The sequence below is a fragment of the Anastrepha ludens genome, chromosome 4, assembly GCF_028408465.1.
Source record: "Anastrepha ludens isolate Willacy chromosome 4, idAnaLude1.1, whole genome shotgun sequence".
Taxonomy (NCBI): Eukaryota; Metazoa; Arthropoda; class Insecta; order Diptera; family Tephritidae; genus Anastrepha; species Anastrepha ludens.
In genome coordinates, this window is record NC_071500.1 from 38356552 (window position 1) to 38373692 (window position 17141).

At 38.5% G+C, this 17141-nt stretch overlaps 1 protein-coding gene across 2 annotated transcripts in view; it reads left to right on the forward strand.

The window, feature by feature from the left end:
- Positions 1-17141, forward strand: part of LOC128861701 (adenylyl cyclase 78C) — a 208244-nt gene that overhangs the window by 155944 nt on the left and 35159 nt on the right. For both annotated transcript variants that reach the window (XM_054100039.1, XM_054100040.1), the window contains exons 9-11: positions 4597-4730; positions 6123-6212; positions 8739-8900. In XM_054100039.1, the coding sequence (XP_053956014.1) occupies positions 4597-4730; positions 6123-6212; positions 8739-8900 (386 nt within the window). The remainder of the gene's footprint in view (positions 1-4596; positions 4731-6122; positions 6213-8738; positions 8901-17141) is intronic.

A 17141-nucleotide genomic window follows, 5' to 3' on the forward strand; every position in this document is an offset into this window, starting at 1 on the left:
TTTAAGATTGCTCTGTACGTCAGTCACCAGTTCGCCGTCTTTGTTCTTACAGGAAAACGCCCCGGTCTTGAAACCTTCTGTAAGCCGCCGAACTTTCTGGTAGAATTTTCGGGCGTTGTTCCTGTTGGCCAGCATCTCAAGCTCTTCCCACTCACGTATTTCGGCCTCTCGTTTCTTCTTTCGGATAATACGTCTCTCTTCCTTTTTCAGCTCTCTGTAGCGATCCCACATGGCTCGCGTTGCGCCCGATCGCAGCGTGGCTCTATAAGCGGCATCCTTTCTTTCTGTGGCAACATGACATTCCGCGTCGTACCAATTGTTTTTTCGGGCTCGCCGGAATCCGATTTCTTCTTCGGCGGCGGTACGTAGAGAACGAGAAATCTTGCTCCATTGCTCATGCATGCCGGTTTGTTGGGCAGTACTCTCTGAGAGCAGGAGTGAGAGTCGAGTGGCGAAACTTCTGGCTGTCTGTTGTGATTGCAGCTTTTCGATGTCGAACATTCTTTGCGTAGATAGATGCACGTTTTTTGCCGCACAGAGGCGTGTGCGCAGTTTGGCTGCAACAAGGCAGTGATCCGAGTCAATGTTGGGTACTCGGATCGTACGTACATCTAATACACTAGAAGCGTGTCTTCCATCTATCACAACATGATCGATCTGGTTTCGTGTTTTTCGATCAGGAGACAGCCAGGTGGCTTGCTGAATCTTCTTATGCTGGAATCTGGTGCTGCAGACTACCATGTTTCGGGCCCCGGCGAAGTCGATCAGCCTCTGACCGTTACCGGATGTTTCGTTGTGCAGGCTGAATTTTCCGACTGTGGGACCAAAAATTCTCTCCTTGCCCACCCTGGCGTTGAAGTCGCCAAGCACGATTTTTATGTCGTGGCGGGGGCAGCGCTCATAGGAACGTTCCAGGCGCTCATAGAAGGAATCTTTGGTCGCATCGTCCTTCTCTTCCGTCGGGGCGTGGGCGCAAATTAGCGATATGTTGAAAAAACGGGCTTTGATGCGGATTGTTGCGAGACGCTCGTCCACCGGAGTGAACGACAGTACTTGGCGACGAAGTCTCTCTCCCACAACAAATCCGACACCGAATTTGCGCTCCTTTACATGGCAGCTGTAGTAGACGTCGCAAGGTCCTATGGTTTTCTTTCCCTGCCCCGTCCATCGCATCTCTTGGATGGCAGTGATGTCAGCCTTTACTCTCACGAGGACATCAACCAGCCGGGCAGAGGCACCTTCCCCATTAAGGGACCAGACATTCCAGGTGCATGCCCTCAAATCATAATCCTTAGTTCGTTTGCAGGGGTCGTCATCAGTATAGGGAGGTCTCATCCGAGGCTTTTTTAAATTTTTCATTGGGGGCGATTTTTAAGTGGCGGGTCCCAAACCCAACGCACAACCAGCTATCCTGAAATGTTTCGCCTTCTCACGTTAGCTCACTCCCGAACGGATGTTCGGAAGCTACCCAGAGGATACGTGGGCTAAACCCGGCCGTTGTGAGCTGCTTGAACCATATGCAGAAGAATCGTCCTGGCCATTCCCAAGTGAATGGCGATCAGTAACTTTCCCCACTTGCGTGGACTTCTTTCTACACATGGATCCATCCTCCTCCTCATTCATCAAGATGCCTTAAAATCGTGTCCTTGTGAAAAGAGTTGTGCGATTATTCTAAATAAGACGCTAATCAGCATTACCGAGACTTGAAAGTTTTTAAAAATTTCGCGTTTGCGTACTTTTCTGGATATTTTTCTATTTGAGAGAGAATCGCGCCTTACTCTCTTGCCAATTGTTGCTAGATATTCACTACTGGAGATTTATTCGAACAGGCCAATTATCTTCTATCACCCCCTATTGCCACCCTTAGTCTTAGCTGAGCCCTGGAATCCAAACATAAACTTTGATTGTATAATTGACGAGAATTCAGTAATTCAAATTAACTTTAGAAGCGTTAATTTGAGAATCCAAATAAAATGGCATTAAGAAACAATAGATTTGCATTCATAATCAATAAATGCTTGAATCTTTATTCTCGCGAAGGCAAGGCAGCTGGGATATCGAGATAATATACACCTAATCGTCTGACAAGCAGACAGCCCAACAATTTTTTGGTATTATGTCTACTCTCCCCTCTTGGATTTTTATTAAACAAGGGCCGCTTAAAATCAATACAATTATCGGCAATATCCATCGGCTCGATTAGCCTAAAAAAGTCTGGCAACCTCCTCCGATCCACACCTGGCCAAAAGAACTAGGCAACGTAATATTGGGTATGAGAATAAGTTTCCGTCCTTTCTTAGCCAAAGTTACGAATTATTTAAACAATTAAATATGTGAAGTATGTGTCATTGGAAGCTACGATTTTACTCCATCTTTCAAGCAACACACGGATACCTCTGAAGAAAAATTAGAGTTCTTTGGACTTGATCCATTCATTGAGCCAGTTTGCGATGCTCTCGTAAGAAGTAAACCGCTCTCCAATAAGGGCTGACTGCATTGATCGGAACAGATGGTAATCCGAAGGTGCCATGTCTAGGGAATACGGCGGGTAGGGCAAGATTTTCCAATTCAGTCCCCCTAAATATTTCTGAGCCGATTTAGACAACGTGTGGCCAGGCGATGTCATGCAGCAAAGTCAGTTTGTCATGTCCCATTCTGGCCGCTTTTCCTTGAGAGCTCGATTCAAACGCATTTGCTGCGGTAGGTAGCGATCGCCAGTGATGATTTCAGATGGTTTAAGGAGTTCATAATGGATGACACCCTTCTGATCCCAGCAGCTGCACAACATAACCTTTAAAGCATGCATATTTTTTTTCGCTGTCGATGGACCTGGTTCACCTACGAGGCTCCAACATTTTCCACGCTTAGGGTTATCATAATAGACCCATTTTTCATCGCCAGTGACGATGCGATGCAGAAAACCTTTTCTTGAAATTTTCCATAACCGAATTGCAAAGTGGCTGTCCTATGTCCTCGATAGCCTCACGAATTCGATCTTTGAGATCTTGAATGGGCCCTGGGCTGTTGGCGTAGACCTTCTCTTTCACGTGGCAACAAAAAGTCACAAAGTGTTAAATCAAAAGATCTCGGTAGCCAATTGTGATCACCTCTTCGAGAGATAACACAGTCCGGAAACTTTTCCGTAAAATATCAATGGTTTCGTTGCTTTTGTGGCACATAGCGCCTCGTTGTTTAGATCAATACCATCCACTTTCCGGCCATAAAAAATAGTTAATCATCTCTCGATAGCGCAACCCTGTAACACCTGTTATTGGAAAACCCTTTATAATATCTGGTTTTAGGGTACAAAGCCGCGCATTAATATATTGCAACTCCGCTTAGGTGAGGCCAACCAATCTTTATAAGAGAACGTAAAAAACTCTCTTACAAAACGGTTCTCTGTTTTATAAAACAAACCCATTTCAGGCTAAGGCTTCATGCTAGGCGGTTGCTATGAATAAATCTCATTTTTGGCACACATTTCAGTTATACGGTTTTGAGTTACAGTATACAGCTTTCCTACTTACTAGGAAAACCAACTACACTTCTTAACTTTACTCATGCGAATAATTGTATTAGATGAGGATTTTTTTTGTTTTTTTTTTTTAATTATATTATAAGTTTTTCCTACACATATATGTTATTTAGAAATAAAAAAAAATCTAAAGTAGTTTTCTTATATATCCAATATAAATCGAAAATTTTACTATTTTTGCAAAAAAGAAAAGCAGTACCTTAAACTTTGTAAATATCGTGAAAACATTCAATAGCAATTGAGTGCTTTGTTTCTTTGATAAAAAGCTCATTAATCATTTGTAAACTAGTGTTAACAGTGAAATTTTTCGAAAGCTGCTCTGCTGTCTAAAATATATTCCATTAATCTGGAAGTATAAATTTGAAGTTGATGGGAACATTACTGCGTCCATCCAAGGAGCATGATGGCGGTGCTTTTCGCTTTCTTTAAAGGCCATTGAAATACTTATCAACTTTATAGTAATTTAGCTCAGTACTTACTTACTGAGAAACGCCAAAAATCCATCAGTTTGTACTTTGAGAAACAAGTTTAATTAAAAAATCTCTTACTTATTTTATGCAAAGTTTCATGCGTTAACAACTAAATAGGATTGCATAGCTATTTGTATGTTGAGCTTCATGCACTGAATTATCATTCAACATTTTTTGGAATAATATAAGTTGATGAAAACTTAAAGCCGTTGCGGTACTTCACTTTTTACGTTGCGGAAGAAAAAACTTTCCCATCAACCTTCTTGAGCTTTCAGTGCAAATGAGTAAGATTGCAAATTTTCATTATGGAATTGTGGCAAACTTTATGGCATTCATACGCTCTTTTCTTTATATACACATGTACATACATATGTATATTTTCTTCAATTTATTCACCTTACAGTATTCTGTCTGTATGTAAGCTACAGTTACAACTGAAAAAGTTTGAAACTCAAACTCATAATTAATATAAGAACTTAAATCTAGAATTTATTTTATCATTCATTATTTTGCTTTAGTGCGTTTGGTGCCTTTATTTCAAATACTTTTTCCACTAATATGCTTGTATGTATTTTCTTATTTCTTCTGTAGTACTACCGAATATTGTGAACAATCAAATTCGCGCTGAAATGTATAAAGGCACCGATCCCACTGTCGAAACACAATTTAACAAACTCTATGTGTATCCGATGGATAATGTTAGTATACTTTTTGCCGATATCAAGGTGAGCAAAGTGAACGATTAACAACCACTTTAACAAAATTAGTTAAAAAAACTTAGTTTAAAATAAAATTCGGTCCTTATTCTGTTTGGCCGAGTTTAATAGAGTGCGAGAACTTACGAACATCTAAAATACTGGAAGTGCATCTCGATCAACCATAATCCGTTAACAGATATTAAGTCCTATAGGCTGTAGTTTTTCAGGTAGCAGAAATGTCAGCTCTTGCTCTTGCATCAACTATTTGACCAGATGAGCAAAGTATACAAAGGATTGCTAACTCCAAGGTAGCCGCAACTTCAGATGGAAAGAAACGTGAAAAAGAGACTTGAGCGACTTGAGCGAAATCCCCGTCGAAGTGCCAATCAAATGACGAAATAACTGAAAAAATCTGACCGTAGCATCCTCCACATGCTGAAAAATGATCTCAAAGTCAAGCCTTACAAGATCCAAAAAGGTGCATGATCTCACACCAAAACAGCAACAAGTCAGACTTGAGAGAGCGTAGGAGTTGCTTTGCTTGGCTGAAAGCGCTCAATTTCCGAATATTGTGTTTTCTGACGAGAAAATTTTTCAAATTGATGTAAACCAAGAATGGCTAAAAAACAACGTTCCGAACTTCATAACGTCCACACAATGTCTCTCAAATTCACCAGAAGCGAAACTGATGGATTATTCTCTTTGGAACATTTTGGAGAACAAAGTCCGAACTAAAAGATTGACCAGTCTCGAGGCGCTGAAAAAAGCTATTGTCCGCGAGTGACATGTCTGACTGGTGATAAGAAGTAGACCCATTACGTCATTCAAAGTGTATTAATCGTAAAAGCTTCTAGGCCATGCATAAACAACTACAGGCAAAGCAACATCCATAGATCAAAGCTCAAGCTGTGTATTTTTTGAGAAAATATTAAAATCTTTTGAAGCCTATTAAAACTAACGCAAGAGCTCGACACAAGACAACTGCAGCGTTTGAGCCGAGAACTAAAGAAAGACACATCAAAATGATCTTGTAAGACAACAACGAAGGGCCACATGTTTCCCAACCCAATAAAATCTTCCTTACAGCACTGATATGTGAAGTTGTATACCGCGCCTTATACCATTTTGTTGCTTTCCCCGAACAGCTGAACGAGAAATTTTTCCAACACAAATTTCCTTGCTTGCTTTCCGAAAAATACTAAAAAATTTTAACAAGCAATAGACAATATTTTGAAAAGTAAACGGGTAATCAATCATTTGGCTACAATAAAGCTTCAAATTTAGGGAGAAAAAATTACGCTATTTTAGTTGTATAAGTAAACCCATTATATATTTTAATTATAAGCAATTTATAAAAATTCTTATTTCTAATCGCAAATGTTTGCATATTCATGAAAAAATTGAATTTTTTATCTACAGGGTTTCACTGAGTTGGCAAGTAAAACATCCGCCCAACAACTGGTCAAAATTTTGAATGATCTATTTGCTCGTTTCGATCGCATCGCCGAGGTAAGATTCTGTTCATATTTGAACCTTTAACATTCATACATACAGTAATGACTGTGAAAGCCGATAATGCCAAGATCGTGCGCTTATGCCACGCTCTTATAATAGATAGCCTCCGGGGGTGGCTTTCCGTAATTCGATAGTCAACACTCGTCGGCTTGATACTTCAATTCGACATCGAGCTCTCGACTAGACCATTTCGGTTTCCGTATTGCGATATGCGCACTCTTGTTTTCATATTTTAGGAAGTGTTTCGAAAGTGCTTTGTAGTTGTCAAAAGCTGTTAGAAAAAATAAAAATAACAATTCGTTTGAAAGTGGGAAAAGTGCAATTATTACTTTTTGATGTTGGACGATTTTGGAAAACATGCCTTAAAGCTATGTACCAGACAATGTTTTCGTAGAGGCACGCGTGTTGCCAATATCAACATTCTCTCTGACAGTCAAGCAGCTCTAAAATCGCTAGACAGCTTCTCATTCCGATCAAGGTTGGCCTGGGAATGTTTTAAAATTCTCGATACTCTAGCGTAAAGAAGCTTTGTTACTCTTATGTGGCTACCGGGACATGAAGGGCACGAAGGGAATGAAATTGCGAACATTTTAGCGAAAAAGGGTGCAAACACTCCAAATACACTTCATAGACCATGAATGTTTCTGCGGGATAAATAACCGCTGCAAAAGTGCCCTTCTACGTGAGCGGGAACAATGAGACTCTAATCGAGTACAAGAGAGCCCAAATGGGGCATTCGGCAATCAAAAAGACTTATTAATCGAAATGGTATAAAGTAAAGGCAATCCTAAACCTCAGCATAAATGACTTAAAACTTTACACTGAACTATTAAGAAAAACGACGGGCGTCCTTTCTTAAACTCGGCGAAAATCGCGTAAGCGGTTAACGCGTCAATCAAGAAGAAGAAGAACTATTAACAGTACATTGTAGCAAAGCGCACTAAGTTTAACAAACCGTGCCAGTTGCTTCTTTCTTCAGCCAAGTCTTTCTCCACCTGATCTTTCCAACGTAGAGAAGCCCTCTTCCTCTACTATCACCAGCAGGTACCGCATCGACGGTTTGTATCCATTCGGATGATATGACCCAGTCAACTAAACCGGTGGATCTTTATTCGCTGCGCTATGTCTATGTCATCGTAAAGCTCATACAGCTCATTGTTCCGTGGCCTACAATACTCGCCATCGCCAACGTGCAAGGGTCTAAAAATTTTTCACAGAATCTTTCTCTCAAACACTCCAAGCGACGCTTCATCGAATATTATCATCGGCCACGATAGAGTGTTAGTTTTGTTCTTCGAGAGAGGATTTTACTACTCAGTTGCCTACTTAGTCCAAAGTAGCACTTGTTGACTAGAGAGATTCTTTGTTGGACTTCGAGGTTGACATTGTTATCGATGTTAATACTGGTTCCCGAATAAACGAAGTTTTTTACACTCGGAACCATAGCTGGTGCTTTCCATTTCAATTCAACCGGGCCATTCGGGTCATGTTCTTCGATTTCGATGCACCTCAAATATGTTGCTCTCTGGTCAAAATAATGAGACACGTAATTAAAAAAAATCGATTTTGAGCCGAAAAACAAAATTGCCGATAAACCTTGAAAAAAATTTTTTTCGGGCGAACAAAAAAGTACGTGTCTCATTATTTTGACCAGAGAGCAACATATTTGAGGTACATCGAAATCGAAGAACATGACCCGAATAGCCCGGTTGAATTGAAATGGAAAGCACCAGCTGTCAACAGTGACAGGGGTACGGGTACGCGAGTGCGCCGACAATTTTTTTGATTGTAGTAGGAACATCATTTGGTCCTCGTTCACCACCAGACTCATTCGCTTTGCTTCTTTATCCAGTTTGGAAAAGTCAAGTTAGGTTCAGAAGTCAAAAGTCAGAACTAATAGCGCACAAATAGCCATTTATAATAATAATAATATAGTAATATATTAACAAAATAAATTAAAAAAAATAAATAAAAATGAAAAAGAACAATACATTTTTACTGACCTCTGAATAAACAGAATGTCCCCAAACACTTTAAATTTACATTTTTATTGGCCACTAAACACCTGCTCTTCATCAATTGTCTATAAAACCAATGCTTGTTCAGTTAACTTGTCCATATGACACTTAGCCTCAAGTGCAGAGACATTGATCCGGAGCAAATTGTGCACTTAAGTGACGGTATCAACTGTCACTGTTGACACATATTTTGCACACATTTTACTCTGACTTCTTGCAGTTGCTCTAGTGGCACCTATGTATACGAGTATCTTCATACATAAATTTCCAAAAGCAAAAGCAAATAATTGACTAACCAGCCAAATTGCAAAAGATAAGACAAGAATTTTAACATAAAAATTTTACGTTTTTCCGGTTCTACCCTGGTCATTGACGGACTGCGCTTTCAATGCTTCCGCTGGATGTCTCGCATGTACACAAACCCTGATGCTGCTGTTGTTTTTATTGCATACATACTATGTGGTGCCCCTACTTCGTTCGCTTTATTTCACCGCAACCGCAGGACAACCACTGTTTGCGTGTGAAACTATTGGGCGATTGCTATTATTGCGTGTCACAGTTTGAAAGCGACAATTGGAAGACCCGACCGGATCATGCGGTATGTAGTGTGGAGACTGGCTTGCACATGATAAAGGCCATCAAGGATGCACAGCTGCACACGCATGTAAGTTCAATGTTTTATATGTATTTGTATATATTTTTATGTAATTTTATGCATATATGTATGTATGTATGTGTGAAACGTATATACACTTGAATGTAGTCTTGTTGCAATAATTTTAGGAGGATGTTTGTGGTTAAAGAAGGTAATAGGTTCACATAGCAACTACTTATATTGTATATATGTATCATTTACACAGACCTACATAAATGTTAAATGTTTGGCCGAGCCCTTACTTCAATTAGTGGTTTGCGTCTTGATTTTGTTCCACAAATGGGGAGGCCTACTGTTTTATGCACCTCCGAACGCAGATGGGTTCTGATGGCATGCTTCTTCATGGCAGAAATGCACTCAGAGGGGTTTGACATAGCCTGCCGAGCGGTAACTGCTATTAGAAAAAACCTTCTCTATCATTTGGGATTTCATGCGCATAGTGGGTTTCGAACTTGGGCCATAGTAGTCGTAGTTGACCAATACAATCCCTAAAACTTTATATAGAGAATATTCTATTTCTTCATTTACACAGCCAACGCAAAGTTTCTTAAATAAAAAAAAATATTTTAATTCTCTTAATTATTTCGACATAAGGGGTATTTCAAAAGAAGCGCTTCGGTGTTGTTTTAAAATAAAGAATGTAAAAATTTTGACTTTTTTAGGTTTCACTGTTTTTATATTTTATTCAAAATAGGGCACTGAAAAATCACATCATTTAAATGTCCACAATGAGCACGTCTACAGGGAAAATCCGCTAAAACAGTGGATTCATGACTGCCGATTACGTCGGGATATCGATGTCGAAGACTGTTCAGCAACACTTTGTGTTACAGCAGCAATATCCTCCACTGATCGTGTAGATTTTGGTCTGTCAATCCTTTTTCTATTCTCTACAGAACAAGTTTCGTGAAATTTCTTCAGCAATCTTTCAATTGTCGATTCTTTCGGATGGTTATTTCCAGCAAAAAAATCACGGATTCTGCTATGTGATGTTCTTAAAGATCGACAATTTTCATAGTAAATTTCAATATTTAACTACGCATTTCCGAATGGTAGTCACGTACCAACCGATTCGGCTATGGCGGCATTCTGCTATAAGTTCGTATCTGCTATAAATCGGTGTCGAATGAGTCCAGAAACTCAGCATAATAGGCGCGTTAGATCATGTTATCCTTTTACCTAAAAAAAGAAGATGCTGCAATTAGTGTCCTTTACCGAGCAACAAACCCTCACTTGCTTTCTTTGGCTTCGATTCACCAAGCGAAGGGCACTCTGTCTACTGTCTGTCATTTGGATCGCAATTATGCGATTGATTATGCGTAAAAGGCGGTAATGATTTACGGATTGCCTTTTCATCTCCAAATAGTTTTCCAAAAATTAAATTATTGTTCCACTTGATTAAAGATTACTGAAATTCGCGCATTTTCTCGTGTCCTCTATTGAAGTACCATAACATTTGGCGGCATATGTGCCGGTGCTTTCGCAACGAAATTGAGTAAACTATAATATATAATACTTGAAGTTGTGTTTTGTTAGTGTGATGATTTTCGGTTTGAATAAGCATACGAAGTTCACTTTTTTAAGGTTCTAATGAAAATATTGCCACAGTAAAAATATTTAGGAGATAAGTCAAAATATTTGACTGTTTTTTTTTATTTATTTTGTTGGCACAAAAGTTGTATGCAATAGCATAAGGGTACCAGAGACATGAAGAAATGTAAAAAATCAAAGCCATTTTTGGCCGCTTGTAACTTGCACTTATTTAAGTAAAATTACTTATTTGTTTTACTAAAATTTCATGTGCGTGTTTACTGCAAGCCCATCCAAAGGTTTTCTAAAAACTAAAAATTTTTATGGATATTTGTTGAATATTTTCTAAATTTGCTACTTATATAAAGTTTGATTTATAAGGTGATGATCAATATTTAAAGAAGAAAAAATGCATAACAAAAATATTTAAATCGAAGAACATTATAAATTACATAAACTTGCCATGCACTCAGTTATATTCAGCAATATATATTTTCGAACGCATTTTTTATATTTTCATAAACTGCATAAATTGAACAAATTGCACTTAATTGTTCTATTGAAAATAGCCTGGCCGTATGAAATTGTGTGACGTTTTATTTATAAAGTGGTTATTTTTAGTCATCGTAAAAAATGCATACAAGAATGCGTTAGAGTGAATAAACTGCAGCTATTAAAATGTATTGTTTTGTTGGCGGAAATAGGGTACTTGGTTTTTCTTCAAGGATATTGAAGGTTAAATATTAAAATTAAATTTTGCAGTCAAACGCGTATATCTTACGAATCAGTTGAACTTAAACAGTGCAAACATCAATTTTCCATAAGCCTAATATATAGTTTCTGTGGAATTTATTAATCATTTGAGATTATATTTTTTTGCTTAAGAAAAAATTTTCAAAATTCAAACTGTGAGATATCAGAGCTCAATTCAAGTAAATCTGCATTGTTAGCTTCTCACCAGTACACCCGGATTTCTTCAAAAGGTTTTCAAATTTTCATTTCAGATGCAGGACAAGACAATTTTTTATAAATCTATAACGATCTGTATATATAATGCATGCGTGTAAAATGAGTAAAATGTTGAGAACAGTTGAAAACATCATTTAACGCGGGGTTAGAGTACCATCGAAAGGCATATCATAAAAAGAATTGAAATTGTATCAAAGAAAAATTCGTTTTTCATTAAGATCCTTTAAATTTCTACCCATACTTCTTCTCAAATTTAAAAATTAATATGTTTCGACAAAAAACAATAGTTACTCGCTTTTTAAATGCAATGTATGTTTTTTTTTTCAAAATTGTAGTTTGTTTCGTATTTGTAAATAATTTTCGTCATAAGACAGCCGGCTAAATTTTTCCCACTCTCCTTCAAATTAATCGGCCATATTTTCCTAAGAACACACCAAACGTTTGCTTCCACGTCATCAATTGCAGATGGCTTGACACACCTCACAAAAAGTAGCCCAAAGCAATCAAATCACTCATTTTCGGTTATCAATTGACAGACCAATTCCTTGATATATTTCAGTCAACAAAAGCTCACTCAATAAAGAGGTGCAATTAAATAAATTCGAACATTTTGAAGAGAGATTCAAAAAGTCTAACGGTAGTTGACTCTATCTTCAATTTACAAAAAATTACGCTAATGTTGGCCACGATACCCATTATGACATAAGGTCTGCATCGCTCAAATATATTTTTAGGAAAAGTGTTCAGTTAACGTTAGGTTACGGCGGTTGCCACTAACCATGCGAATGTAGAGGAAGCCCATTGTGATAAAGTCTTAAGTTAAACTTTCAGTTAATTTTTAGATCACTCATCGAATGTACAACGCAAACAATTTACTGGATACATGGTGGATAAGCAGCGATCGAGTTGTTGAGAATAACTGCTTCGGCGTGTACAGTATGAGCTTTAGAGGCCTCGGATTTTGAATGGAAATAAAAATCGACAATTCAAATTGATTGAGCAATATTTATTATTTTTGTAAAATTCGAGACATTTATTTTTTTGTAGCTAATCTCTTTCAAATTTTGGCCGTAACTACGCCGTAATACGGCCTTTCGTAAACACCAATTTTGAATGACTCTCTGGAGGCCTTCTGTCGGTATCTCGTGAATAACTTTAGTGATGTTGACTTCCAATACCTCAATCTCAAGCGGGTTTATCCACAAAGCATTTAGACTTTTTATAGCCCCACAAATAAAAGTCCAAAGATGTGATATCATACGCTCTTAGTGACTAATCCACTGGTCTGAGAAAAAAATAAATTGCTCACCGAAACGACGATGCAGTAAATCCATAGTTTCACGAACTGTATGACATGTAGCGTTGTTTTGTTGGAACCAAATATTGTGGAGATTACAGGCTTTAGGCGCCAGCCGCGTATTTGAAGAAATACGGGCCCATGATTCTTCCAGCTAGTAAGCCGCACTAAACGCTTATTTTCAATGAATGTAATGGCTGTTCTTGAATAGCTTCAGGTTGCTCTTCAGCGCAAATACGGCAATTTATTTACGTAGCCATTAAGCCAAAAAGAGACCAATTCGCTGAACACCATAAGTTGGCCTGAGCGCGCGATGAACACTTTTCGCAGAGCATCGATTTTCATAATAAAGGGTGGTTAAATTTCAAGGACCGATGTTGAATGTGAACCACACCTTAACGTCAACGACACCGTTTGACTTCTTTCTTTAGGATTATTTGAAAGAAAAGGTGTACACCGATAAGTCAGCAACTATTCAAGAGCTAAAGGATGAGATAACTCGGCACATTAACGGCATAGAACCTCAATTATGCCTCAGTGTCATCGAAAATTTGGGCCATCGGATGGAGGTGTGCCGCCGAGGCCGCGGCGGCCATTTGGCCGATATTTTTTTCCATACGTAATTGAACCATATCAATATTATCATAATAAAGAGAAATAACAATAATTTCCTAAAGAAATTGTATTATATTCAAAATCAACACCGGCCCTTAAAACTTAACCACCCTTTACAATTGTACGATTTAAAAACGTTGCTGAGGCGTAAGTCTTTCCTTGATGAAATGTCAATGAATACTGCAAAAGTTATGTATAAGTATTTAATTTTACAGCAGTCACGCGTGATCTGTCAAAAAATCCCTATTGGAAAAAGTACATCCAATCGCGTTTACTAACTCTCGTATTTTTATGGAAGAGTTAACTTTTGGTGAGGCAAAATACAATTTCCTACACACCAACTCAGCTTTCGCAATTTGATGGAACATTTTAACAAAAAAACTCCCGTTTATATTACACCCGTTACTATTTATACTATGAAAAGCATCCGTTAACACTTTGTTGTGTTTTTTTGCAACTTGTAGTTGTGTTCCGAAAAAATCACAGCAGGAGTTACAAGTACAATGTGGCAGTTAGGATGGCAAAGTGGTTTCTTTGATGACCGGCACTTGACATCATTGTGTTTTTATTCAGCCGATAGCACAACAATACTGAAATAAGTTTTTTTTAAATGCGCCAACCTATGCCACACCAGCCCATGGGAATTGTATGCGTATGTTACAACAGCACATTGTTGCCACAAAAGGCTCGCGCTAACAACGCCAATGTTGACAATTCATTTGCATGTAAATCACTTTGAATGCATTTTTTGGCGTGTCAGCGAAACTGTTTCACACACACCACTCTACAGAAAGATATATGTATGTACCCATACAAATAAATATAAGTAACTGCCAAATTGCAATGATTTTGCGGCACTGGAAAAATATGAAATTGAATGCTTAACAAAAATGAAGCAAACTAAGTATGAAGAGTACGAAAATGACAATACCTGCAGTAGTCAGCGAATACTCAAAATATTTACTAAAAACACTGCAAACTTGAAATTCTGCAACACCAATGTCTGCAAATTATGGTCCCAGGGTCATTGTGATTTCACTTCCGTTTCATCTTCAACACGCACTACACATATACATACGTATATATACCATACTAAATACTACATAGGTATGTGGCATATATACCTATACAAATCTGCTTATAATATATGGCGTCTACGTGACCATTAGCTTGAGTGGCTCCGACCTCAACGGTAGTCACTTTAGGATGCATTTTACATTGAATAACACCGACCTCCAGGTTTTTGTATAACAGCCAATAGCAACCTCAGTGGCCAAATGTGCAAAATGGTGCAGAAGTAAAAGCAAAAGCATACACACATATGAATACGATGCATTTCCACTTAAGCTTTGCTAACTGTATGTTATTTTTTTTTTTGGATTTTTTCTTCTGTGATGTGCATACAAAAGTCAAATATTCGCATCATAAATATCCCTTTCCTTTTGACTTTTGTTTTAAACTTTTGGACTCGGACCATGGCTTGCCAATTTATGCACAGCTGTATACGATCATAGGAATGTACGTAGGTATACTTATATGTATGCGTAGATACTCTTGCGTAAAAATGCAGCTGCTTCAGAAATTTTCAAAAGGGTCACTGCTTTCAAAAAGCAATTCGTCTGAGTGTAGATTTAGCCATAACAACCACTATAATTGCGCCAATAGGTTAGGTTGGGTTGAACTGGTTGACTTGCAGTCACGCATAGACAGATTCGGTTCACCGCTGGTGCCTGTTTCTATTGCGAGTTTAAGGAGATATTTCCAACCCACTGGTGGGATATCTTCCAATCCGTCAAACTGCGGTGCTCCCTAATATTTTAAGCGTGTTTTGAATAACGCTGGATATCTGCAAAGGAAATACTCTACAACATTAACTTGAGCCCTACTCCCTACATTTCCTCGACTCCTCGCTGCCCGAGATTCCTATCTAATAAGCATACGCTGCTGGGGGCGTCCACCATGAGATCTTAGACTTCCGTGTGCCCATTTAAGCCCAGTTCTGCCTGATCTGCCCATTGCTGTAACGATCTGAGAGTATTTGTTTAGATTTTTGGCCCACATATAATAGCGGGTTTATACCTAGCGTCCCTAAACTTTTCACTAAGTCCATCGAAGTCTTTCTAAACGTGATCCTTATATCAGGAAGGTGTATTGTATGCCAAATTCGGTCAGTTCGGTTAAGTTATTCGAACAGTTTTGAACCTTTGGATTGGGTATTCAAAACATTTTTTTTTTCATGTTTAAATCATTATTTCGCTTCAGCTCGGAATTTAAAACAAACTATCTATTCATACGAGTATTTTAATCAATAACACTTACTGCTTTTTTTTCTGGTGGAAGAAATTCGAATATTCCAAATAATAAAAAAAGAACGTCGAGGAGTGCGCATTTTCCCTCCAAGAATGATAGAAGCAAGATTGTGCCCATCAGAGAGTGCGTGACGTCTCACTAGTCTAGTTGTGCAGTTTTGCCAACCCTTTGCTCTTTGCAATATATTTAGTACCGCACGCTTTATCCATGATAAAATTATCAGGACTAGGAACGTCTATATTACCAGCATCTCCAAAATTATCACATAACGAGCGGAAGTTCAACACCAATAGCGGTATTGCAAAACATTGCATTGCATTGGGACTAGCGTCTAGCGTTACACGATGAATGTCGAGGAATATTTACTTCTTAGGCAAGATGATCGTGAGCAACTTTTGCGAATTTTAGTCAACTTCCAAATCAAAGAACATCATTCTGATTAAGAAATGACTACAAGCGCAACCGGCTACTGCGAAGCTGGATTGACCTTTTGTGACATATCATTTTTACCGGTGTGTTAAGTACAGTCTGTGTCAAAAGAAAAGAACCGGTTTTTTTCTTGTAACTTCAAGATATATTTCGTTCTGCTTTTTGCTGCGTAATAGTCCCACTCAAGAGCTACGACGCTAGTGCTAACTCAAGTTAGTGCCGTTCAAAACTTTTCCTTAAACGCAATCAAACAATCAAGAAAGTTCTGTTGTGGTGTGGAATCAGCGGTAGAAGGTGTACAAAATTGTTGATGACTTTTCCGAGCACGGTTTGAAGCGAGGATAAAGTTATCGTCCAATTTTTTAAACGGGACCCTTCTTTGTAACTACGCCAAGCTCGATCAGTTCTTGCTAAAAAGGGAATATATGTAAGTATCAACTCCATCGAACGTCGATTGAAGGAGGCGAACATAGCCTACCGTCCCACATCGTCAAAACCACTACCCTAAGAAACAACAAAACAAGAAAATGGCGTCACAGTATTGGACTGGCCTTCCCAGTCCGCAGCCGCCAACCCCTTTGGAAATGTGTGGGGAACTATAAAAACGCATCAGTCCATGATTTAAAGCAAATAGTGCGTCAAGTTCGCAAAATCTAGTCCTGTTTGTCGACGAGCTCCGCAGAAAAGCTGGCTCAAAGCATGAAGAAGATGCCAGGCTATACTTGACAACGATGAAGACTACACGGCTTATTGAGTAATTGCAACTCGTAGTTTTGTACATACTTTAATGTAAAGAAATGTTAAATATATATCTTCTATACTGCATGAATAACCGGGTTCCTTTTTTCTGGCACACACTGTACCAAAGCGGATGTTACAGATAAACCGTAGAATATAAGCATCATAATTTCAAATATGACGGGTATTTCGTCAATATTCATCACTACCTATCGGAGTTTGCGACATGAGCGGGAGTTTGCTCTTGTAGCCACATCATCTCACGATAGCGAACACTGTTCACATTAACTGCCTGACCGGCCTCATTTTGGAAAAAATACGGCCCATAAACCGCATCAAACAGTCACTCTTTGTGGGTGCAT